The following is a 27,537-nucleotide window of genomic DNA, read 5'->3' as shown; positions in this document are numbered from 1 at the left end:
CACTTACAATTTCTATATGCTAATATGCTTGTCTAATAATATTATCATACAACACGTAAGTAATCGAGGGTTCATAAAAATATGAAATGGTTACTAACTTTTTTATCACTACCGTTTATACTATTTCCAATATTTACTATGTAATTAGCGTTTCATTTGCACTTGAAAGGTCATAGAAACAATACATGTGAACTCAGCCTTGTTTACTGTGAATTGAAAAGGAAAACACAAAAGTTCTTGCGAAATGTAAACATTACAACAATACGAATTTAAGGATAAACAAATAATACGTAGGTAAATACATAATTTGGTTTTAAGAACGACAAATATTTATTTCACTTCAGAATAGGCTTGTATTTACATGAAATACGTGTGGTAGAGCTAATGTATAACTGAATATTTCATCAAGTTTTATATTATCATCCCTAATACGAGCAAAGCCAATTTAGACCTCATTATTGATATCAACACTTTTAGAATATACTTTTTTTACTAATTGGATGTTTTATGATGTGTGAAAATTCTTTTACCTCTTGTATATGTATAAGACAACAATAGAAAACACATTGTGTCTCGCGTGGATCCGCGTTCCAGCACACGACGGGTTAGTTTCAATTATGTAGACAAAAAAGTAAAGACTTTTGCTGACTAAAAGAACAAATACAAATAAAAGGTAAATCCATGTCACCATACTTTCGTGCACGGACCCAAACAGAAAGGTTTTATTGTACTGATTGTACTGAAAAGCTACAATCAGTTCGTGCGAGCACGCGACTCTAAGTTTTAACCAAATGTATTTTTGGTTGTTGTTTTAATGTCTCGCTGGCATTTGGGGTTCTGTCAAACTTTTCGTATACGAAAATTAATTATTATATTTTAAGCAGTAACTCTGCAAGCGTCCTGTTTTTTCTGCAACAAAATTAATAACTTATATAAGTAGGGAAAAGTTAAAACTCTGTACTCTAGTCCAACTTGACTTCTTGAAATTAAATTTTGTAAGGAGTCAGAGCAAAAAGCAATTATGTTTGAATGAACCTTTTTAGTTACAGTTCCATTGAGTTTCATAAGTAGCGGTAGCTTGTGCAAAAATAGTTTTTGTACTTATAATATTTATACAAATAATTTGTTGTATAAATATTTTATTTCAAAACCTACCAACGGCAAGTACTAATGTGACTTTCTCCGAGTTATACATATGTACTTTCTAAGATTATTTAGACACCACTGACAAACGGTGAAGGAAAACATCGTGAGGAAAATAGGTATATAATTTCCAATTATAAGTTTGAAGTCTCCAACCCGCATTGAGCAAGCGTGGTAATTAATGCTGAAACTTTCTCCGTGTGAGAAGAGGCCTTTGGTCAACAGTGGCCAATTTTAGGCTGTTGATATGATGTGATACAAATAATTATATTCATTTGAGTATTTGTAGTTAATTATTATTAAAAACTATTCTCTTATTGAAAACTAAGTATAACATATTATTTCAGGTAAAACATAATAAATTATAATTAACTACTTAAAGCTATATGCTTCAAGTAGTTATGATTGATGAATAAAATCCATATTATTTATCATGAAACTATTCAAGTATAAATCACTTCTTAGGAGTGACATAATAATCTCTGCACCCAATTTGTCTTGAAGTACTTCGCCAAGTACTTTCGAAGTCCACCTGACTTCATAAATGTAATATTGTATTGTGTTTCTGAGATAAACGTAATCAGTTTTGTTACTATTTATTTGTTCGACGAATATTAATAGAATTCTGTTATGAATTTCTGAAGAAGTCTTGTTGTTCAATATGGTGTTCAAAATGTGTAGTTATTTTACGTAAACGTTAATATATCTTTTTTAGTTATTACACGTTCCAAGTATGTACACATTTTCGCACGAGTGAGCTATGTTTACGAATGAGTTGGTTTCACCATAGTGAGACCACAGCCTCACAGAAAACCGGCGTAAAACAACGATTACGTTGTATTTTACGGTGTGGGGGAGATTACTGGATTACCCTATTTTCAAATCTCTAAATTCCTTAATTAGGTATGTATTCTAATTGCTGAACAAACTATACACACATTTTTAACTCGGTTGTTCAATAGCACTTACTTTGTGGCGAATAACAGATGAGAGAAGTCACACTTAGACGATCGACGAACAAATCAATAGATGACGTCATAATTCCTACATCCCACATATGAAGTTCACATGCATGTTATTCATATTATTCGCATGAATGACATGGACACACGGATAGAAAATCCTAACGAACAACAGTTGGGCAGAAAGCTCTTCAGGCATGAACACCTAGTCTGGTCGGAGGATCCTTCTTTTCTTAGGGAACTTGACGCGCTATTCCCTCAAGCACAATTCACAAATACATTTTGTAACAGTCAGTCATCCAGTTATTGCACAAATCCTACAAATTAATATTACACATGTCATATCAATTTCTTCTTGATCTAACTCAACAACTCTTTAGCTCTCGAGAATAAAATTCAAAGAGAAAATTCTTGTAACGCCTTTGACTAAAATATGTAAGCGAAACTAAGATTTTTTGGAGTGACTTTACAAATTCTTCAAATGCATTTTCTAAGTAATGTGTCTCTCTCATTCATATGTTAGATTCCATACAAATAGATAAAAGATAGGTTTGATAGGAACATATTGTTCGAACCTTCATCATTGTTGTATGCGCGTCTCGTCTTCTATTATATTTTTTCTTTTTATAATATATTCTAAAGTCTAGACGACTTAATCTATGTGTGAAATGTTTGAAAAACTCACCTTTTTAATTTAGTTATTCACGTACCAAACGTAGGACACGTTTGATGTTCGGAATCAATTTGTCTAAAGAGGTAGGTGTCAAAGAGACGTACGGTTGACGTTACATACATGTTTTACAATGTAAAAGAAAATGGTGTCTGTTTAAATAATATTTAGGTACATTTTTGTTTGTTTCAGTGTTTTATTTGACTATAACATGTGATGTGTAATGTTAGTAAGCAGTATGATAGAGTTAAAGTGTTTGCAATTAAAATGTAATCTAAACATTAAACTTTTTAGGACGATGAATTAATTTTATGTATTTTACACACAACAAGCTTCAAAATAAATTAAAATCCCTATTGAAGTCGATGCGGCCGAGATTTTATTAATGCTTTGTAAATAGTAAATAATTTTTAGTTAACTTTTATTTTTTTAGTTTAGTTGTAAATATTACGTTGTGGAATTGATTTATAATTAAAAGTAATAAAATTTGATTTACATGATAGTTATGTCAATACAAAAATAATAAATCATTTACAATATGTGGGTGACCCATGATCTGGCACGAATGGGTCGGCTGGACCGGAGTGATGCCATGTTTTGTTTCGTTGTGTGAGTGAGTCTGTCCGAGAATCGCCGATTTCTCAACAACCCTTAAATTCCTAACCGGCAACGCACTTCTAACGCCTCTGGTGTTTTGGGTGTCCGTGGGCGGCGGCGATTGCTTGATGGCAAGCAGGTGGTACGTCAGGTGATACGTCAGCATGTTTATCAGCTTATACCATAAAATAATACACGTTAAATTTAACATCATCATCATCAGTCGGAAGACGTCTACTATTGAACAAAGGCCTCCCCCTGAATCTAATTACCCCCTAATTTGATCAACGTCTTGTTAAAACAAGATCAATGAATAATGACGACAAAGTTAAACTTCCCTAACCATTATCGGTTAAATATTATTAAGATTAATAATAATTTTATTAATATTGTTTGTTAACACAAATCCCTAATTAACACAGCTTCGTTTCGGAACAGGTTCTATGAGATTAGGTGATTAAGTGAATGATGGGGCATTTTACTCCCGGAAAAAGTGATTAACCTTGACCGTTATATTAAACTGAGGTCAGGGATGGAATTATGGGCCCTATGAGGATCCATCATAATGACCAATTTCCTTTACCATCACTTATTTTGCTTGGTTCTTTACACAATGCTTGCTAATCTTGAAGGAGTTTGCAAATGTTGTTTATATCTTGTAAACCAAAATAGAATAATAGGTACGTTCTTGGTAGATATTGATCTTCGTAGGTATTTTAGGTGATCGATCCAGGAAAGTATTTTATTAATACATTATTGTGACTAAATATTTTATAAGTGAAAATCTTAGGGACACTATCCACGTTGTGTAATTTTTCAACGTAGTGGCAACGTCAAACCCTCACCTATTTTTTAAATCTCGGGTTCTTTGCTTTAGTCTCGGGTCTTTTCAAGTTCAGAGTAAATAGGTACTTTCTAAGTCTGTGTGCTCCATCTTTGCTTTGCCGTCCTGGCAGTAAGCGGGTTGGCCAAACGCAGACGTATCAACGTTAAATCACGTATTTTTTCCAATTTATCATCTAATAGCACCATTCTACGTATGAAAATCCTATGAATACTATATCTAACCTGGAAATCGACTCAAGAATCAAATTATGAATTAGTTACGAATAGGTACATATCATTATGAAACGTGCTAATGATCCTTAAACCATTATTTGTTAACTTTGCTAGCTTACATCGTAGTTCTCAGTATACCGAGACGTCATTATAAAAGCCAAATATGTAACAATTTACATCTATTGTCTAGCTTGTTGGTTCTTGTTGTTAGACTATTTTACTACGTGATGATATGCTTGTGTTTACATACAGTTGTATGTTATCATCGGCGTTATATTCCCATTGCATCAAAAACTCGTAAGAGCCTATGGATCACTAGTATCCTTAGTACGAGTTTGCTTAACGTTTTTTTTAAGTAATCGAAACGACGACGCTTTCGGCGCTCTGTACCATAATTACGAGTTTGTTTTACGTTTAAATTAAATTTGCTTCGATAATTTTAAACGTAAAGCAGACTCATACTAAGCCTACTGATTGGCCAACACGAATAAACCAGATCTCGTTGAACGTAAAACAAACTTGTACTAAACCCTCTGTACAAAAGAAGGATTGCCATCATCTTGAAAATTAATGAGATAATTTTTGAAGTGAGTACTTGTGTGTGAATTGAGTGAGACTTTCCATAGCCAACTCTGAGCTCTTGTGATTAGCAATGACGCTTTTGTGTTCTTTAGACTTCCACAGACTATACGGCGCCGTGGTATACCAGCCGACACTAGCATGAAAAATGTATGAAGTTGCAAATGCCGGTATGGTCAGCAGTTTATACGGGCGCAAAGCGGCAAAAAGCCAGCTGTATATATGCTGCCACGTATGCGTGGCAAAAAGCAGGTGCTTCTTTGCCACTGTCGTGGTATAAAAAGGTGGCATGCATACGGTGTAAGAATATTTTTCCACCAGAGATGGGATATGCTATGTTGTTGTGGGGCTTCCATCCGTCTTATTCTTAGTACTCATGGCTTAGCACTGGTTGAAACGGACTCAGCTAAGCTATGTTTTTTATATGGAATGATACGTGCTATGGATGCGTGCTATAGATATGTGCTATGGATGGTTTCCCTACTATATACACAGCTACATATCTTAGTATCAGTGAAAACGTTTACATAGTTTTACAGCTTAGCTATTCACCTTCGTAGAATACCTAGCAGCGTAGAAAAGCACCCTAAAAGTAACTAACTACGTTAACTTTTTAGACTTTTTACCTAATTATGATTTAAAGTCACATAACGAATTCTTAAACTTTACTTACGACGCAACTACTTTATAATTTACATTAGAATTCTCAATACATCAACACATTATATTTCCCATATTCATAATTTAACATTGACGTCAATTGTCTTTACCTACAAGTTCTAATCACGAGAACCAACATATTATATTTACACAGATCATTTTATACCGAGCGTAGCACGTGTCACATTACAATCACATTGTCGGAACACCTCGGTCCCGTAAATCAAGCGTTCCCCTTGAAGCCGTATTAGGTTGATCGTGTTCTTATCCTTCCCGGACACACACAACTAGATCTAACTGGAAACGTAATTGAGAAATTGGAATTGTTTTTGACTGTTCCTTTCTAAGGGGTCAAAGTCAAGGTCAAAGTCGGATTATTTGTAATTCTGAAAAAAATCCTTTGTAACTTTAAAAATATCATTGTTTTTCTTACTAATATTAAAAATGAAACAGTGTTTGTGTATGTTTGTTACTTAATTTTTTTTATGGAAACTATCGCCTGATAGTAAGCAATCGCCGCCGCCCATGTATACTTGAAATACCAGAGGCGTTACAAGTGCGTTGCCGGCTATAAAATGACTCATCCTGATCGGATGAAATTTGGAACAGTGGTCAGACCTGAAAAAACACATAGGCTACTTTTTACACCACGGGAACGTGAGCGAAGCCGTCGGCCCAACTAGTTATTGTATAAATGTTACCTAAGATTTACATGAGATCCTATGATCTAATGAAGTTATGAGATGGAAATCGAACATCAGTAGTCAATAAAGAAGGTTAATCTCTCAATCCGGTCGCACTTTTAATCTGTACTTAAATTGAAAAATAAGAACGGATGATTCTGCTCGTGAATAATTATTAATTTGAAAGACACGAGTTTTTATACTTCCCGGACAGTACAACGACATCTGACTGGAAACGTAATCGACTACATGTTTCTTTTAGTTAGGAGTTATTGAGTGGGATTGTTTGGTTGTTCCTTTCCAGAGGTTCAAAGTTAAGGTCAAAATCAATAAATTGATGCTAGCACTTTTTAAACTACTAGTCGCTTGTCAGCAAATCCTGTTTAATATCCTTAAACAGGATTTGCTGACTTGAGTTCCAATTCCCATTGGGCGTAACGTGATGTTTTATATCTCATAACCTTCCTTGACAAATGGACTATCTTCGACAAAAATATCTTTAATAGGAATTAGCACGTCCGGATATAGGCGCGTTGAAACAAACAAAGTTTTTAATTTTATAAATTATATAGATATATTATATGTATATAGTTATTTTTTTTAAATTAAAAACAATATAATAATTTCCTCATTAAATATATAAAACACATAGTTATGTTACATATGAATATGGGGGTAAATAAGGTGGGTAAACACATTTGTATTACTTTAACAAAAGACAAGAGTGCGTCTAATAATGTGGCCAAGGACTGTATTGTAGGTAGGTTTATAATGTTGGCATCAGTATCTATTATTGTACTTACGTAATAACTATTGAACGATGTCTAGACATTAATATATAATACCTATATCTTTCATTAGGTAAGTACACAATAGATATATCTGATGAATTTTTCAATACATTTTCGACGTGAACTTGTAATATATGAAAAATTCTATAATCCTAAGTAATATAGTAGTTATATGAAAGTTTGTTTGTTTGTTCCGTTTTCACTATTGTATTTCTTTTATGGTATATCGGCATATACCATAAAACGTAAAACGTAAACGATGAGTTGGATCACCTGATGGTAAGCAATCGCCATCGCCCATGGATATCCGAAACACCAGAGACGTTACAAGTGTTTTACCGGCTTTTTTGTGGTTAGGAATTTAAGGGTTGATGGGGAATCAGGAATTAGGAAGGGAGGTAATTGGGACTCCGGTAACCCCACTAACACTACAAAACACAACGCAAGCGTTGTTTCACGTCAGTTTTCTATGAGGCCGTAGTATCATTCCGGTTGAGCCGGCCTGTTCGTGCCAAAGCATGGCTCTTCCACACTTAAAATTATAACCATTAATTACCTAACGTTATAACTGTAGTACGTATGTATGTAAATAACTGCACGATTGACGCAATAGCGAGGCGGTCAACTGCTGATCCGTGTGTCGCAGATTTGAATATTTTTATTGTGTGATCCATAAATTGTTGTTCCGCGTCATATGAGAAGTTTGTAGATGCAATCACCACACAGTAGTGCGAGAAAATTTTTATATACTTACCTAAATATACCTAACCATCGATAAATTAAGAATAACCGGAGCTGCGAACTAGAGGGACCTAGAGGGTTATGGGGCTTCGGCTCGAAAAGCAGGAGTAGGAACGGGGTGGTTTTTAGTCAGTAAGAGTCTGACACTCTCGTAATGCCCAAAGCGAGAGAAGCTATTAGATGATTTCCCAACTAAAAAAAATATAATAAAAAAACTAACAATACGGGGATTTATAGGTGTGAGCTAAGCTGCAGGTAAAACCTAGAGAGTCAATATTTTAATATCAAGTGCTCGTGAATAATCAACTCGGTCCTTTGATAGCATATTTTTTATTCGTATTTTTTTCTTTTAAATTGTGTGATAAATTATAATCCATATTACATATTACTTTTTTTAAATAATATTTTCAATTCGCGATCTAGATACACATTATAATCAACATCTTCGAATAATATTGTATTCATTGATATGAAAAATATTTTAAACATAAATCGACTTGACACGATAAAACCAACATTATTAATATAAACTTTAGAGTACACAATCCCATGGCAGTAGATTCAAATGATATTGTTGAAGGAAAACGTGAGGAAACCCACACGTTTTTGATATAATCTAACGAGCTAAATGCCTAGAGTACGGAAATCGCCAGTCCCATTTGTCATACTGGACTTGAATTGTAAGACGACGTGAACACAACGATTGCCGAGCTCTTGGCTTCATATAAACGAGTGGTATAATAGCTTATTCAAAGATAGGTGGAGTGACCATAACCAATAAATGGCTGGAGTTAAAGATTGAGTTGTGTGGTTTGCTATTTGAAGGGTACGATTGAGTTAACACTGTCTTAATGATGATGATTATATTTATAGAATAAAAGAAAAAAAAATATATAGAATAAAAACTATATAACTATTTGGATCACCTGATCGATAAGCGATTAGCACCGCTTATGGACACCAGAGCATACACAGATGCGTTGCCGACCTTTTAAAAAGGAATACGCTCTCTTCTTGCACTGGCTATAATTCAAGGCATTGATTCCATCAACGCGTAATGTTTATAAGGATAGTCTTAAGATCAAAAAACTGTTCTACTCAAAAATGCTGTATCATTCTTAAAAGTTGTAGGAAACAATGACACAGTCACATACGAAACGCGGTAATTAGATAAAATATTATTATCTAGAACGGTATGCAACTTCAGGATTAAGGAAATTAGCACAAAATTAACACAATACAATATTTGAAAATGATTTCTCAAAGACTAACGGCATTTTCTAATAATTTACTATGTTTATAATACTATAATAAATCAATGAAAATATATTAGTTCTCTATAAAAACATAGGACTAAATGGGATTGAAGAAAGTTCGTATTGAATGCAATACGAACTTTCTTCTTTATTTACTCAATCATTTCTTCTTCTCATTAGCGGAAATATAACGTGATGTTATGTTATTAGATTTGTATTCGTGATGTAGCGTAGTTACGTTGTTATGTCGGTCTCATTACCGTAGTACTACATCCTCATTTCATTGTGTACACTTCAACGTAACGTCAGCAATTTGAGGCTAGAACACGTAACTGTTTGACGGGAAACCGTCCCTTTGAATGGTCATTAAATGAGTCAACATTTTTGGAGTTATAAGTTTTCAACCGGCTCGCCGAGTGTGGAGATCATGGTATTTTTTTTATTGTAAAATGGGTCTATAGTACAGCCGGCTCCCATAGGTTGAAAAGTAAAATAAGATAATTTTAGGATTCATATTTATTTACATAACATATGCCTTTTTATACTCTACTTTTAAATGAGTCAACAATTAGTTTCATTCAATCGAATGGATTCCAACGTAATCATCAACCTAGCACGTAGAGTATGAAAATTAAAAATGTATTTAGTCCAGCAATTAGATAATAAAAATATTTAACACGTATTTTTTTTATTTTGTCCTAAAAGTAAGCAATACTTAGATAAAACGAATTTAATATTAGCTAAGTCGGACCCGTATAAAATGTAGTTAATAGTGACATTGTAGAAAGTATTTAATTATGTGATAAAAGAGAAAATACGTGTCTAGTCTTTTAAATTAATCTACAAGATGGAGATTAAAATAAAAAAAGGAAACCATCCTTTTCCTTTAAATTAATCAAACTAATTCATATTCTCACAACTTTAGCAGAAGACTTTGTCTTATTGCGATGAAGGATATTGATGACTATGATTTATGTTTTAAGTTTTCCAAACTAAGTTTACTTGCTTTGTAGAATATAGAGTTTAAACTAATTAGAACGTACTGAGTTTAAAACACCATCCGCCATTTTAATAAGCTAGTAGTAGAAGTAGTATCTACCATACATTTTAACAAACTTTATGGAAGAATATTTACGTCGGGAGTAAACTACGGAAGTATTTGAAACTGTAAAGTTGTTTTTGAAATCGCAGAAGAAACTTCTCGGTTTCCGAGTTGATAGAATATTGTTAAAAGTTTTTTTAAAGTTGCTCTACACTAGAACTTTTTCCTGTATCGTGGGTGCATTTACAAATATACAATTTCACATACACATGTCACTCAGACCCAAAACAACAATTTGTGGATCACATAAAGAGTTGTTAAAGTGGTAATAATTTGTTATTAAAATAGCTCGTTAATATTTTTTATTTTCATGTTATGTTTAACTAACGTCGTGACATAATAACGTTATAATAAGTTTGGAGGTCACTTGTACTTAAAAACAAATAAATACTTAAACAATCCTAACACCATAATACTCGCAATCCGCTACGAAAATTACAAGAAAACAAAGTAAATTACGTAATTAGCACTATAATCCTTTGACCAAAGCGTTATGGGGGAAAAGACATAAATGGACTCACCACCATAACAAGACCATGGCAAAAAAATCTGTATCACTTCACCACACAACACTAAAACTCCGTGTACCACTGTTACACCGTAGGCCCGTCGGTTCGAACCCCGACGTAGTTTTGAACTGAAAACTTGGTGCAAACGCGGTTCGCGTGTTAAACCGCTAGCAACCCACAGCAAAACAGTTGCACATAACATTTGAATAAAGAATTAGGTCTATATTTAAAACGGTATATTTTTTTTTTCGTTTTTTTTTTCTGTACGATGTGTGGTTCAAGACAGTTCATAGACACAATGATTGGGAATTATTAGGTAAGTGTTCCAATGTGTGGTAATAATACATTGTTTGTTGATAACCTGTTGTCATGGCAACACTTGTAGTATTTTTTGTTCGACGGATAACAAATTTTACAGAACTGTGTTTTTGCGTTCTTTTGTTTCAATTTGGATTCTTTTTACATTTTATTTTTAAACGTATTTGATGGTAACGTTAATCGGGTGTTAAATTGTAGAAATACGATCGATACTTTAATAAATACCGAAATTGTTCTTGTTTTTACTGCCGATAAAATGTAAGACATTAAAATTGTTAAAAATAAAATTTATAATAATGGTTAAGGCTAATAAATTGAAAATTTAACTGCCTTGTTGGGAGGTAATCACCAATTATGATACCTGGTAGACATAAAAATTTAACTTTATTTTCTGCTATTAGTACCTACTCAAGGTCAGTCATAAAAAGACGCGTTTCTCTTATAACTAGGACAGTCTCGTAAATTAAAAGGTTCTTAGTAGATATTGGACTTTATAACGAACCGGTAATAACTTTATATTATTCCTCAAGAAATAAAAATTAATATCCAATTATGAAAACTCTAACTCAAAATGTTCCCTACTTTTTCTAATTCAAAGTTTATCTACGTATTTTTTTTAAGTATAAATAATTTTAGTTTTAAACTGCCGCACTCAGAGACATTGATTACATAAATTATTCCTTGGTAACGATTTTCTTCTGATAACATTGCGGTAAGACTAGGAATTTGGCCTGCATTATTTAAAACGGTTTTCTTTAAAGCAAAAGCTTATATTATTTTTTATTAATATTACAATCAAATACAAGTATCCTGTAATATTTTTTAGCACCTATTTGTATTCAATATCGTGTCTTTACGTCACAAATAGTCAATTTGCTGTTACTATTTTTTATTATACATAATAAGTAAGTAATAAAAGTAAAAAGGCACTTGCTCTACAGTGGGACACAATCACGGCTGAAAATAAAATAAAATAAAAATAAGTAATAAAAGCCGATGATTACCCGAATCATTTCTAAAAAAATGTTGAGCACTCCTCCACGAACGTCGGTGTATCAGTAATATGACATTTGAGTGCGGCACTCGCGACGTCGCCGCCTCGGCCGCGCTTCGGGCACGCGACATTGACCAGCTCACGACCTTGGCGATTTACTGGAATTATCATGAACGTAGGCAGAATCGCATGTTCAAGCTTGTATTGTTGGAAAAACAGTTTTGTTTAATACAGCTTAGACCTTGAAGATGTGAAAGAAAAATGAAAATAAAGAGGTGATCCGTCTGCTCGTTTACCGGCTTATAACATATAACAAAAGAAAAACAAAGAGAAGTATTCGTTCATATAATTAATTCATTGCGGTAGAGAATAACAAATAAAGAAAATTTCACTATTTTTCGAATATTTCTCAGTAGTAGCACAGAGTCTGGAATTGTGCCGAGTATGTGGCAATAGGCTCACCCTCTATTACATGGGACTTATTACACAAATAGTGAAAAGTGGGTGTAAATTGCGTAGCGGCATTACGTGCCCTAATGTGCACCTCTGCCTACCCTTTCGGGGATAAAAGCCGTGACGTTATTATTACTATTATTCTCACTATTCTGCTCTTCCCGCACTACATGTGTGAAAGCGGGCAACCCAATATTGCTCTGTGATTTATCATATTTACCTGGACTGCGATCACGATCGCATAACTGGCATTTGATATACCTATACGTAGAGATTTTTTGTAGAAAATCCTCTTACGTAGTAGAAGTAGTACGTGTACGTGACTGTTGATGTTGTTAGTGTTGATCCAAGAAATACAAGACCAAGTTATAATACTCGTAGCAAAATCCTTATCGTTTGTGTGTGTATGTATGTGTGTTCCAAATTCGCGCTAATAAGGACAGATAGTTGTCACAATGTTTTTTAACAAGACAGCGTCTTACGCTGGTATTACCTTGTCATTATAGTTGTGAGCTATCTCGCAAGTAATAAATTATAGAGTTATTCACATATTTGTTAGATAACTATAATTACAAAAAGCTATTATTGGGTTTGAATTACCAATAAATATGCATGTCAAGGAGCACATCATTAAGTTTAGAACATCTTTTTACTCATCATCATCATCATCATCAGCCTATAGCAGTCAACTGCTGGACATAGGCCTCCCCAATTGTTCGCCACTTCTTTGTAAATTGTTTGTTGTAAATACTTAAACATCCTAACACCATAATACTCGCAATCCGTTACGAAAATTACAAGAACACAAAGTAAATTACGTAATTAGAACTATGTATATAATCGCCAATTGTTCTTTTTACTCACTAGTCAATATTTACTAAATAAATCACACTAAAATTTTTATATGTAAAAGTTTGTTTGTTTGGATCTTTGTCCATTAACTATGCTGCAAATTCTGAACGGATTTTAATGACATTTAGTATACAGGCTGTGTATAAGCTGACTTGGGAGACTTTAATCCCTGGCGGGCGAAGCCGCTGTTAGAAGCTAGTATTATCATAAAATTAATCTGTATAGGAAAAATATTTCTTAAAATATGTCAGTCATTAAATATTTACACGCACTAGGTTAAAGCCCTTACGATACTTATTCATTACTACAATTTACTGTACAGCAGGGGTCATTGAACCCTTTATTCTATGCTCCCACGCGATGCCTAAGGAAACCGCAAAGTTTTCCGAAACAATAAAACTATTTCATATCTATTGACAAATTACTTCTATCTGAGTTACAGCGATGCGTGTGTCTATGTAATCTTTATTTATTATATCTATCAATTTGGTAATAATTTCCGATTAATCTTCCTGTATTGTTTGTTGAGAGATTTTTTTACTGTTATAAATATGGAACGTCACACCTTTTATCCTCGAAGGGGCAGACAGAGGTGTTATAAGTTTTTAAACTGACATGGTCACTAACACTATTATTAGAACTTATGACGGGATATTTACCATGTTAACATGGTAAATATCCCGTCATAAGTTCTAATAATAGAGACAGAGGTGTATCTGCACATTACGACACTTAATACCACTATACAATGTATATCAACTTTTCACCATTTGTGTTGTAAGTTGCAGGTAATAGTGGTGAGCCTTTTGCCATATACGAACTATTATAAACTATCGTAATTATTCCCTAATAGTCCAGTCATTTGGTAGATAAAAAGGGGGTAACCTGGAATGTTTTCCGGGAGTTTTGAAAATTGGTGAACTTATAGATTTGGGTATGCTCTTTTCGAATTTCAACTTTGCCACCTCGTACAACCGCCGCTCGCGCCGCCATATTGAAAAAATGGCGCCTAAAAAATAAATTCTATAAATTCACCAATTTTCAAAACTCCCGGAAAACATTCCAGGTAAAACTACCAAATGACTGGACTATAAAAAAAGAACCGAACTTGAGGTTCCTTCAAATATTTTTTCCAAGCTAGCCCAAGTATAAGCTCCAAAACTCCAGAGTTTATATGCTAGAAAAAATCACCATATAACATTACTATTACAATATTCATACGAGCACATAACCATGAAATATTTCCCTTTTATCCTTGGAGTAGTAAACAAAGATTATCGAAGTACCTAGGTAACTAAGCAACGCCGGCCAAGTAAGTATCGAATGGATTCCACGAAATATCCTTTTGCATCGATTCTTGGCACAAAACAGTGAACGAGTTTTCTGATAATAATAAACTTTTTATTGTAGTGGCTCGGGTTTAAGACGCTCACTTTTTATGCATGTGGATTCAAAACCTACCACATCAAGTAGGTACCAATGTGTCTTCTTCCAAGTTATATGTACTTTCTAATTGGAACTTTTTTTTTATTGTTAAACGGGCCGACGTTTGGCCGCACTTGAGATGGGATATTTACCACGTTTATTTATATCTATGACTTTCCAATATTTCGGCAGTGTAGCAAGCGCCACGATCTCGTTAGTCACTATGTTAGTGACCATGTCAGTTTTAAAACTTATTTCAAAGATTATTTAGACACCTCTGACAAATGGCGAAGGAAAATATCGCGAAACCTGGGCTTATAATTTCTAGTTATTACTTTAGAAATCGCCAATCCGCATTGAGCAGACGTGGTGATTAATACTCAAACCTTATCCGTATGTGAAGAGGCTTTTGGTTATCAGTGGCCAATTTACAGGTTGTTGATGTGATGTAATGTGATAATTTATTAAAGACTTTCAAATTTCATTCCCCAATATGGTTGAAAATGTCTGATTCATAAACAGCTGTGTTCGGAAACGTCTGAACGAACATAAAACCTTATGTATAAATACTTTTTGTTTGCTGGCTGGCGACGGAAAAAGTGACGGCATCAAAGGGAAGATCGCGACTCGCCACTTTCGCCCGAGCAGCTGTACAAGCATCACATGCGCGCATCGCGCGCATAAAAATTATTCTTTTGTTTTCTTTTCCTCATATTTTTCTCATATATTTTATAATCCGTTGTATAAATATACCAGTACCTATTATACAGCCCAAGTATTTCTTTTCTTAACAAGCTGTATAATTTATTGGATTCTTTATAAAAAGTTTTGTGGTCGTAATAAAGAAGAAAGTATAGCTAATAGTTTCAGTTTATGAAGTTATAACTTTTTATTTAGGCTTAGCTCCTTTTATTAGGTCTGGAAATATTGTTTTGTCTGGCTATAAACAATAAAGACAGTCTGTTAGGTAATAATTTCTGGTTTGTTATTTTGTTGGGGCAAATTATTTATTTTTTATATGGAAGATTAGAGGCCTGATCTTCTATTTTTACGAGGTCTCTTAACTATTTTTTTTAAAACGTTCTCCACACTAGGATTTTCTCCCGTGTCGTGGGTGCGTTTACAAACATACAAGTTCACATACACATGACACCCAGACCCGAAACAACAATTTGTGGATCACACAAGGAGTTGCTCCGTGCGGGAATCGAACCCGCTACACGTTGCACGGCAGCCAGTTGCCCAGCCACCGCGCCAACCGTGCAGTCCAATAATATAATTTCTTGAAGTAATACATAAGTACATAATCGAATTAGTCTTTTATATTACATAACTATTTAAGTCATAGCTCATCTGGATTGGTCAGCTCCAGGCTATATATATTATGTAATTGTCCTTAAGGTTTCTTTGATTGAATAATATATAAAATAAAAAAAAAAAAAAAAAAAAAAAAAAAATAAAAAGCCTTATATTTCTTGCAAAAAAATAACTTACTTACATATTTAAATTACATTTAGGTGCTAACTTAATTCTATTTATTTCTTAATTAGTAAAGTAGTTGGTAATATAAAAGTAATATGTAGGTATTATAAGGTAATTATTCAATGTTTTCGTCTTCTGCAAGAACCCCTCTGCAGGTGAAGGCCTCCTCCAAGGTTAGCCAATCGTCTCTTGATTGGGCTGTTTGGAACCAGTGAGGACCTGCTGTTTTTATTATTTCATCTTCCCATCTTGAATAGGGACGCCCCTTTTTACGTTTTCCTTCTGGTCCTTTCCATTTAGTTACTAATTTTGTCCATCGCTGGTCTTGAATACGCGCTACATGGCCTGCCCATTTCCACTTTAAGGCAAGGGCGTGAGATACAGCATCAATGGATTTCGTAATGTTTCGTATCTTTGTATGACGTATCTTTTGTATCTTTTTAATTTTCATCATACTGCGCTCCAGTCCTCGCTGGCACGTGGTTACTTTGTCCCTTAACTTTTTGGTGAACTTCCAGGTTTGGCATCCGTACGTCAACGAAGGTAAGAGGCAGGAGTTCAGTACCTTTGTTTTGATACTGACTGGTAGGTGTCCTTTAAATATGTCTTTTAAGCTCCAGTATTTATTCCAGGTAATTTGTACTCTACGGTCGACTTCCAGCTCGTTATTCTTGCGATCAAAGCTAATTTGTTTCCCGAGATAAATATACTTGTCAACATAATTTAGTGGCTCTTCACCCACCGTTATCCTTTTGATCCTGCTGTTTGTCATAAGCATAGTTTTAGTGAGGTTCATTTCCAATCCTACCTGTTTGCTAGTCACATTTAGTGATTCGATCATTTGTTGTAGTTGGTGGCTAGTTTCCGATAGTAAAACTAAATCGTCTGCGAATCTTAGGTGGTTTAAAAACTAGTTACCGATTCTGATACCGTAATTCCTCCAATTTAATCTTTGGATAATTAACTCTAGTATGGCTATAAATAGTATCGGTGATAAGGGGTCTCCTTGACGTACACCTCTTTTTATGGGAAACCATGGGCCAGTCGTCTCTATTTTTACTCTGCTTTGACAATTCTTATAAATGCTTTTAATTACTTTTATGTATTTGTTGTTGACATTTTGCGCTTTTAACGTTTCCCAGATGCTTCCATGCGATATAGTGTCAAAGGCCTTTTGGTAATCTATGTAAGCAATGTATAGAGGTCGTTGCTTCTCTTGGAATTTTTCAATCACTAGTTCCAGTGTGTGGATATGGTCTATCGTCGAGTAGCCTCTTCTAAAGCCTGCTTGTTCCACTGGCTGCATTGCCTCTAATGTTGATCTTATTTTTTGATTTATAATTGTGGAGAGAAGTTTATAAATACAAGGTAACAAACTTATAGGTCTGTAGTTGGCGATGTCGTATGGGTCTCCTTTTTTATAGATGAGGACTATGTCAGATTTTGACCATTCTATAGGTGTCTCTCCGGATTCTATTGTATGATTGAACATATGGGTTAAGGGTAGAGCCAGGGCTGGCAAGGCAGTTTTTATAATTTCGTTAGTGATTGAATCTGATCCAGGGCTTTTATCTGTTTTTAGTTTTTTAACTGCTTGTATCAATTCTCCTATCTCGATCGGAACGACATCATTAGGTTCTTTTTGTGGCTTGTTCAAGTCATCATTCTTTTCCATTCTTATACTTGGGGTAGCGTTGTATAGATTTTTATAAAAGTTTGTTGCTATCATAATGATGTCGTTACGATTATGCTCCGTTTTTCCATCACGCTTAAGACCTTCTATCCAAGTTTTACTTGTTTTAAGTTCTTTAAAGGCTTTCTTTGTACTTCCGGTTTCCTTCAGGTGTTTTTCAAGAACATTAGAGCGATGAGTGGCATAGTCTTTTTTAATATATTTACTTATCAGTTTGTATAAAGCGGATATTTCATTTTTTATTGAGCGGGTTTTATTATTACTTCTTTGCAATTCTTGTCTCCTCTTCATTAATCTTATTGTGCGATCTGAAAGTGCTTTGTGGTTTTTGGTTTTAGTTTTATTTGTTGTATTTCTAGCTTTTTCAAGGTTCTCAGTAATTGCTTTAATTATGTTTCTATAGTTTTCCTGTACTGAAGCGTTATAATTGTAGTCCAAGAGATAGTTGGAGTCTTCGGAAGAAAGTAGTTCTGTGTATCGTGTTTTCTCTACATCACTTAGTTCCAAGGTGTTGCGAATGTTTTTGAATTTGGTTCTGCTTTTCTTCGTATGATTTAGTACTATCGTAGCCCTTATCGGTCTGTGGTCAGAAGGGTAGTTTATATTTAGGACTTCAACGTTTTGAAAAATTTGTTGTCGGGATGACGCTACGAAGTCAATTTCATTTTTATATTTCTTGTCTGGAGAGATCCATGTCCATTTATTTTTGGTTTTTTTCTTAAAGAATGTGTTCATAATTGCAATTTTGTGTTCTATGGCGAAATCAATAAATTTTTGGCCTCTTGCATTTCTTTTACCGAAACCATTAGGTTTCATGATTAGGTATTCTTCTTTTTTGGGTTTGCCGATTTTTGCGTTTAGGTCTCCCATAAGTATAAAGTCCTTGTGTACCAGCCCTAATGCCTCATTTAATGTGGTGTAGAAAGAGTTGATTTCTTCTTCGCTTGCTTGCTCTGTGGGTGCGTACACTTGTATGATTGTTAGCCGAGTTCCATCGAAATTTAAGTTTAGTAAAGCTACTCTTTCTGTGAGACCGACAAAGCTTTCTATGTAGTTTTTGTAGATTTTCTTGATGAGGAAGCATACTCCATACATTCCTGGTGTATTTCCTGTGTGACATAGTAGAAAGTCATCGTATTCTTCTATTTTTGTGCCGCTGCGTCTTGTTTCTGCTATTCCTACAATATCGTACTTTACTTCTTTCAGTGTTTCAGTGAGTTCAATTAAACGTTCATACGATGAGAGGGATCTGACATTGTATGTCAATATGTAAAGTTTTATGGGTAGGTTTCTCTCAGGGTTTGTTTCAGGGTTTGAATATCAGTGTTAAATTGTTCTCACATAATTGAACCAACGAAACAATATAAATAAGAATTGTATTGTGAATCTGATTGGAAAAGAGTAACCTGTGGAGTTTCTTACTCATTCTTCTCCATAGGAATCTACACTTTGAAACGAGCAAATAGTTTCACTAGAGGACTGGCAGACAGATAATCATTGTTATTAATATTATACTATTTGCTTTGACGTTCAGAAGTGCCTTCTTGGTATATTTGAAATAAATAATTTTGACTTTGACTTTGATTATCTGCTCAATACATATTTTACCCCTTGGTAACTCACGTAGAATTTTCCTCAAAAGTTCCCTCAACCAAAATTGCCGACTCCAAAAATAAATTGTTAGCAATTAATAAAACAGATAAGGGGTAGAAAATTAAATACGGTCCTTACAACTGGGTCAAGTGAATCCTTTTCCCCATATTAGTTGAACATATAAACGTTTCGTAGCAAAACTTATTAATTGTTCGAGGCATTATAACTTGTACTTAATAGCTGAAGGCTTTGACCTTGAAATTAAATCGATAGTAACCACACGTTACCGCTGTTAGGGTGAGTGATTAATATGACTTCAATAATAAAGCATTTTATAACCTTTTATAACAAGTGAGAATACCTGGTTATGATTTTAGTGGTTATGATTGCCTTGTTGGTCGAGTGTGAGTGGCAAGGGGTCTCGCGAAGTATAGCTGGGCTTTATTCGGTTTTTCGCAACATTTCTCAGTGGTAGCACGGAGTCTGGAAATGTACCCGGCAACAGGCTCACCCCTATTACATGGGACTTATAACATGAATTGTGAAAAGTGGGTGTACATTGTACAGGGGCATTGCGCGTCCTTGTGTGTTCTGCCTACCCCTTCGGGGATAAAAAGGCGTGACGATATATAAAAAAATCATCCTCAACTCTCCGTTTATTTGGTTTATTTTAGACTCGAACTGTATGTGCAAAATGCTCTGCAAAAATTAGATCTGTTACTCTGTAATGTATGGTCTAATTTTCGTCACACACTTGTCTCGACTCGTGTCCATTTCTCTCTCAAGATTTCATTCCACAATCAATATTTTATGTAATTGGATTTTCTGCTATATCTGATCATTCATTGAAATGCCCAACAACAGAGTTAGAGACTAACAAGCGACTTCAAATCGCATAAAAAATAATCTAAACATCAGAAATCGAAAAAAGAACACAACGACCTACATGTGTGACCTTTTTGTACACAGTCAATTGACAAAATGGCTATTCGTTTGTATTCAAGCTAACAGTTCTGCCGTTATTGTCCACAACAGCAATATAGGGACATAAATGCACTTTTATATCTCACTTTAGAAACTAGTACGACCAACTGATGTTGTAGTCATTGATTACTAGGTATTGTTGTCAATTCCCGGGTCACGGGTTCATTTTCGAGTCTTTTTTCAGGCACAGAGTCTGGAATTATACCCAATATGTGGTATAGGCCCCTTACCTGGGACTTAAAACATAAATTGTGAAAAGTGGGTGTACTTTATATAGTGGCATTATGTGTCATAGTCTGCCTATCCCTTCGGGGATAAAAGGTGTGACGATTCGGCGATGTTGTCACTTTTCGATTTAGTTAGTAGGTAGCCGATGCTCAATTTATTTTTGGAATAGCAATTAATCATTTTTGTGGTACGTTTGGTATGCTGTGCCAGTGGTCTTGCAATAGTCTACTGTTGTGCCAAAGACGTCATTTAGGTATATAAGAGAAATCGTTACCTAAAAGGTTCAGGTTAATTTGAGTGTGCTACTGCCTGACTTTGTCTTTGAAGTGTAGTCCCTTGGTGATGTCTATGGTTTTTATAGTAAGACCACCTCATAGAAAGCCGACGTGAAACAACACTTGCATTGTGTTTCAACAACACTTTAATTCCTAACCCCCAAAAGGCCGGCAACGCACTTGCAACGCCTCTGGTTTCGGGTATCCATGGGTGGCGCCGATTGCTTACCATCAGGTGATCCGTCTGCTCATTAACAGGCTTATACCATAAAATAAACATTGAATCAAAGAATCAAAGCTACAATAAAATCTTGCTAAATTCATGTTTGAATTCTACATTATCACTTAAGCTGCTGAGAAACAGCACCTGAAAATCAGAACTTGTTTCTTACAAAATTTGAAGTAGCTGTATGTGAGATTGGATTTGTGTTCAATGTTCTCGATCCAGGAGAAATTGTTTGAAACCATTCGGCAGACGTTTATTCGACTTGAAATCTTGTAGCCATTTATTGGAGCGATTCCGAAATACGGGCTACAGACGTGCGATTACCGAAAATCTCTTACAATTACGAAGAGTAATATGAAGGTTATTGTGTCGTAATGGTATATAAAAATGTGACTGTTATTGTAGTATTTGCTATTTATTTATGGATGCTTTGATTTTTGTTACCTAGTGCTAGAAAGTGTTTGTTTCGTGTCATTTTTTGAAGTGAGGTATAATTATAATATTTTCAGAAATTATGTCCGAATTATCTTTCGATATAACTTATAATTTATAATGTAAATGATTATTATGTACGAAATGAATTAGAACTAGTAGCTTAGGAACTGTTACCCGTATTGATGAAAGCCTCTTTACGTTTTAATTAATACTAAAAATTGTTTATTATTTAAAAGGTGAAATAAAAAAAGAATTATACTACACTATATCGTATTTTTGCATAAAAATAAACAATAAAATATCCTGACTGCACTCGCCCTTGAACTTGCTCCAGTGGCTAGTGCAATTCACTAGAGACGCGACGGGAAGCGTTAGATTGGTGCCAGTTGTACATTCAAAAGGCAAGCGTTGCCAATGTACCTGGCCAGTGGGAGACAAAGATTAGATAATTTTGGTGTAAAGTGGACAGCTTGATAAAACGACAAAATAAATGACAGATCTTAGTAGGTTCAGTAGGTCAAATAATTTATTTCAATTAAACCATAAATAGGTACATTTGAAATGTCAACAAATAAAGAAATAAATAATAGTCTGTCAATCTGTCCGTTGGTGAAGCTAGGTGCTCGTTCCAAAGTGTAGCTTCGAATGGAGAAGAACGAGTAAAAAACTTTATTCGTTGCTCTTTTAAAAAAGAGGATTTTGAAAATCTGGATTGATTTCGATTTTTAACAGAAAATCATTCGCATCTCGTCTTCTTTTCATGCATGTGCTAATGAACCATCCATTAGGTAGGTAGCGTACCTATCTAACAATGTGTGTATTTAAAAAAAGAAATAAATAAATGACAAACGTAATTTGATTTAATTACTTATTACATTTACTTTAAAGAAATAAAAAATTATGCTAGCTTATTACTATATTTTATAAAAAGTAAAGAAATGTTTTTAACATTTTTTTACCTACATATCCAAAAAATAGTTTTTTTTTATCATTCTTGTACCTATCTGCACACAGTCGTATCTCTCCACTAATCTTTGCGATTACGTCGACAATGGCTCGCAATTATTGTAGCGCCGCTGTCGCGAATAAGGATATGTCGTCTGCGCAGCGGCTGCTTGCTATTAACTATCGATTAGGCTCTTTAATTGAAGAGAGCATGGGGTACCCTCGTGGAATTGATGGAAATTGACTGTGGGGTTTTTGTATAGACAATTTGTAATTGGATTTTTTTTATTCGTGACGGCTGATTGGGGCTGCTAATGAATGGTACGGTGGCTTTTTTTGTTAAGGGATATTGAACCGTAAGACTGATTAATTTAAACATAAGCTCTTTGTTCTATGGAAGGTAAAACGCTACCGGATCCGATAAATCCATTCAATTCTATTTTGTGCGTTGTACATACCTACATGTTTTGTGCAAACTGATATACTTAAAAGTGCTTTATTAGACGAACTAATTGTTGTCTTTGATTGTTGACCCTGTGAGGTAACCAATCACACTACCATACTAGTTATTAATATTATAAATGTGAAAGTTTGTATATCGTCATCATTATCATGCTGAAATAACTGATGGAATTTGGTATACAGATAGATAAGAGCTAACTTGGTGATAGGATACTTTTAATCCCACGGGAATGCGGGCAAAGCCACTGACAGAAGCTAGTGAAAAATAAAAAAAAAACGAAACGTCATAATTCTCAATTTTAATCATTTAAATCTTAAAAGAATATTTAGGTAGCGTAGTTCTCTTTTAATTCATAAAAATAAAAGTGCTTTAGAAAAGCAAAAAATAATTTAGGTACGTACATATCTTTGAAATATACGTCTAGGTAACAGATATCTACTTCAGGCAGATGGCTTTTAAGATTATCAAAGGTATTCTCTTTCGTTTATCAAATTAGTCTGAAAAAATCTTGAGTGGAATTATTAAATTCTATTATAAGATATTTGAGTATTAAATTAGTATCTTAAGATAGTGGCTATTTTGGATATTCGCTTATTATATATCTTTAAAACTACCACTTATTTCTACCGCTTTCCGTTTCTCTATTCTACCACAAAACAAAATTTGACTCGTTGGTCGAGTGGTCGTAAGTGCGACTGCCGAACAAGGGGTCTCGGGTTCGATTATCGGGTCGGGCAAAGTATTACTGGGCTTTTTTCGGATATTCGAAAATTTCTCGGTAGTAGCACGGAGTCTGGAATTGTGTCCAGGATATGGCAATAGGCTCACCCCCTATTACATGGGACTTATATTACAAATGGTGAAAAGTGGGTGTACATTGTATAGCGGCATTACGTGCCGTAATGTGTACCTCTACCTACCCCTTCGGGGATAAAAGGCGTGACGTTATGTATGTATGTAACAAAATTTGATTGATGTGATTAATCATTCAGATTGAGCCTAATAGACACTTTGGCCCTCACTTAGTTAGACCTTAGAAGTTAGGGTCGGTCCTATGTAAGTACTGCGTGTAGCCTTATCTTATCATTAATAAAGCCTATCTTTGCCTAAAATATAGTGGTTGGCTTCCAGGCTACCGTAGCGTAGCAAATAATATGTACAGGTACAATACAGTTTTATTATATTATGTATTGTATGTATTTGTTTTAGGAAATTAACTTTTAAGTCTACAACATTATTGGAGTTTATATCTAGGAGAAGTTAAGTAGTGAATTATTATGTTTTTCGGCTCATTCGCGTAACTCTTTGATGGGGATCTCGACTAGTTTCAAGCCATGCTTGAGGCTCATATTCATGAGCAGCATATCGCGACACACTACACTGCGACTGTCGCGCTGGTACTGAATATGAGACTCTAGCATGTAGACTGCCTAGCGGGTTTCTGGGGCTCCCCAGGACTTTAAGGGGGGCGGGGGGGAATCATTCAATGACTTTTCTCGCCTTGAGCGAGGCGAGAGGGAGTGTCAGACTCTTATTGACTAAAAACCACCCCGTTCCTACTCCTGCTTTTCCGTAACCGTAACCCGCTAGGTAGTCCGCAGCTCCGAATTTATTTTAAATAATTTCGTCAGTACTTATCGTAAAATATACAATACTAAAAAGAATTCTTGGAGAAACTTAACTAACACGGTTTCTTGAAACTCTAATCTCGTTGTTATCGTCTGTTCAATGAAATTCCGAAAATACATTATTCAAGCACCTACAATAGGGTTTTTTTAAACAGAAATTTTACAATAAATTAGCAGCTTATCTTTTCACGGCCAGTCTTCGTCTCAAGGTCTACCCTAGTCAAGCAATTTACTGGCGGAACACATTAGCACCTGCTATAATATTAGCTTGATATTAGTCGTTAACAATGGCCATATTTATACGGAATTTGGATCAGTGGGTCAAGTTCTTATTGACTTCGAAGAAAAAAATATGTTTATTTTTTCTGTAGGCCTCTTGATGAAAAATTCAGGGTTATGTGAATGTGAACTTTTTTTTCAAAAGTATGTATAAGAAATAACAGATCGGTCTTGTTTTATACGATCTATGTCTTCGTAATTGTATCTTTAGGATAAGTATACCTACAACCATCTAAGACCTCAAACCATTAAGCAAGTACAAAGAGAAGATGCCACAATGTGATTGTGCACTGTATCAAAATATGTAAATGGGCCCTGCCCAATGATATTATGAGTAAAAAGGTGTAGATAGATTATTATAAGAGGTTAAAAAATGGCATATTAAAATGTGAACATGAACAACTGGCAACATATTTGTAGCGTCTTGGAACGTAGAGAGGTCCGTGGTTTGTAACGTTCCGTGAGTCCGTTAATGTGTCATGCATAATAGGTACTAAAGGGAAATCCAATTATGACATGTCCTGTTTGTATTTTCTTCACGGCTCAAATTATTTTTGCTTAATTGAAAAATATGTACTAGAATCTATTGTCTCCGCAAACTCAGGAAATAGCTCCGGCTAGAAAAGCAGGAGTAGGAACGGGGTCTTTTAGTCAGCAAGAGTCTGACACTCCTTCTCGTCTCGTCGTGGCGAGAGAAGTCATTAGATGATTTTACTACGGTAAAAAAAAACTCAGTAATCATAAAAGGGTAAACAAGTGTATAACGAATTATTTCCTTACATCTTGAAGCATACCTTCATACCTACATCTTTTGTGAACAACACAAACGTATAGAACGTTTATGTTTTAATTAAATCCGCGTAAGAAGGAATCACAAAAGTAAACGTAAGTAAACAAGCGATGTGTACGAGGAATTAAAGCAACATTTAATATTGTTGAGGCACAAAGGTCTTGAAAATTTCCCAAATTGTGAAGAAATAACAAGGCGTTCCTCAAACATAGGCACTTACACAAATTGTGTTACTGACGAGCTTGTGTTTCTTGTCTTAATTTCCGTAGACAGGGTTCAAACTCTGCCAAGTACTTATGTGTAGGTCGTGTTACCGTTGGTTGTTGTTTATAATTTAAGGAATTGCTGTAGGTTCCATTTATATGCAGGCAGAAGTGCACATTACGGCATGTAATGTCATTGTATCGTACAGTGCACCAGCTTTTCACTATTAGTGCTATAAGTCCCTTGCACTAAGATAGCCTCACACAAGGATTTTTTCCTGTGTCGCGGTTGCGTTTACAAACGTACGCGTTCACATACACATCATGACACCCAGATCCGCAACAACAATTTGTGGATCATACAAATAGCTGTTGTTCCGTGCGGGAATCGAACCTATGACACTTGCACGGCCTTTGCCTAGCCACCGCGCCAACCGTGCATTCAAATTGATTCTATTGTGTTCGTTATAAAATTACAGCACCATTTTGTTTCGTAGAAATTATTTATATCGAGTGAAACGGGGTGAATTGAAATCGAGAGATGAATAAAATTGGTACAGGAATAGGGTGAGTCTGAGAGGAATAGGGTAGGTTGGGAAATTTTCCCAATGTATCTATTCACCCCGTTTTACGGTAATTAAAACATAATATTTAATAATATTATTAAATCTACTAAAACCTAGTACTTCGACCAACGATTATTAACATGTTTGAGCAACTGTGTATTTAATCACCCACCCGTACAATCCATAGTTACATAATTATCAGACCAACTATATCACAGTCCCAAATTATTTGGCCAGTCAGTTTCAAATATAAATAACCCTTGTTAGCAATTTAGCAAAGTTTCTGTAAACAACACCTCTAGCGCACAGAAGTTCAGACAAACACACTGGTCTAACGTGTGAAGAGAAGTAATGAGCTCTTCGTCTGATGACGGCTTAGCTACGGAATTAATTTTGTAAGTGCTTCTGGCTAAGGTATTACAATCTGCCCTAAGGTGACAAGCTTGACTTAATGTGTGTAGCAAGATTTGTTAGAAATACTATTTCATTTTCTATATTCATCATCTAGTATTCAAGTATGTATTATTAATATTGTACTCGTATAATTTCTAAGTTAAAGTTTCATAGTCGATCTTAGAATCTTAGAGAATTTTCAAGTTTATTTAACCTATTTCGGAGAAATTGAGATAAGCGTGATTTGTAGCGTTCTTGGAAACGGTCGATAGATTTAGTCTTAAATGGAAATTTTGTGACATTGTAATTGCATGTATAATTTTCATACTATAGTAATTATCTTGAATATGAGAATGTTAGATTTTCAAAGAAACGTTCCTAGAAGATATTCTTATTATGTCATACAAAGATCTTATTAGATTTAATGGATATTGTAGTCAATGTATTCTATTACTCACGAGACATTGACTGCAAATGCTTATTACTCAATGTTTACGAAATAAATAAATATATTAAGTACTTGCTTCTGCCAACGGCTTCGCCGAAAGGGTTTTAAAATT

The 27,537-nt window shown here is 34.7% G+C and overlaps 2 protein-coding genes across 8 annotated transcripts in view; both read right to left on the bottom strand.

Annotated features, from left to right (window-relative positions):
* LOC118263657 (glycine receptor subunit alphaZ1) overlaps window positions 1-10,928 on the bottom strand; it is a 66,236-nt gene extending 55,308 nt beyond the window's left edge. For all 7 annotated transcript variants that reach the window (XM_050705582.1, XM_050705583.1, XM_050705584.1 and 4 more), the window contains exon 1: window positions 10,765-10,928. The gene's annotated coding sequence lies outside the window, so the exon portion shown is untranslated. The remainder of the gene's footprint in view (window positions 1-10,764) is intronic.
* Window positions 10,929-16,391: 5,463 nt separating this feature from the next.
* On the bottom strand, window positions 16,392-19,064 carry LOC126912633 (uncharacterized). The gene is made up of 2 exons (XM_050705647.1): window positions 17,373-19,064; window positions 16,392-17,084 (listed from the first exon to the last, which is right to left on the bottom strand). Exons 1-2 carry the CDS (start codon window positions 19,062-19,064, stop codon window positions 16,392-16,394), a joined length of 2,385 nt encoding a protein of 794 aa, XP_050561604.1.
* Window positions 19,065-27,537: the final 8,473 nt, after the last annotated feature.

This window comes from Spodoptera frugiperda, chromosome 27, assembly GCF_023101765.2.
Source record: "Spodoptera frugiperda isolate SF20-4 chromosome 27, AGI-APGP_CSIRO_Sfru_2.0, whole genome shotgun sequence".
NCBI lineage: Eukaryota > Metazoa > Arthropoda > Insecta > Lepidoptera > Noctuidae > Spodoptera > Spodoptera frugiperda.
The sequence above is the reverse complement of the archived record's forward strand: the minus strand, read 5'-3'. Positions and strand labels throughout refer to the sequence as shown.

Coding starts and splice junctions, on each gene's coding strand:
- LOC126912633 (XM_050705647.1), bottom strand. CDS start 19,064: ATGTATGGAGTATGCTTCCTCATCAAGAAAATCTACAAAAACTACATA. Junction 17,085..17,372: donor TCAACAACAAATACATAAAA/GTAATTAAAAGC, acceptor ACTAGCAAACAG/GTAGGATTGGAAATGAACCT.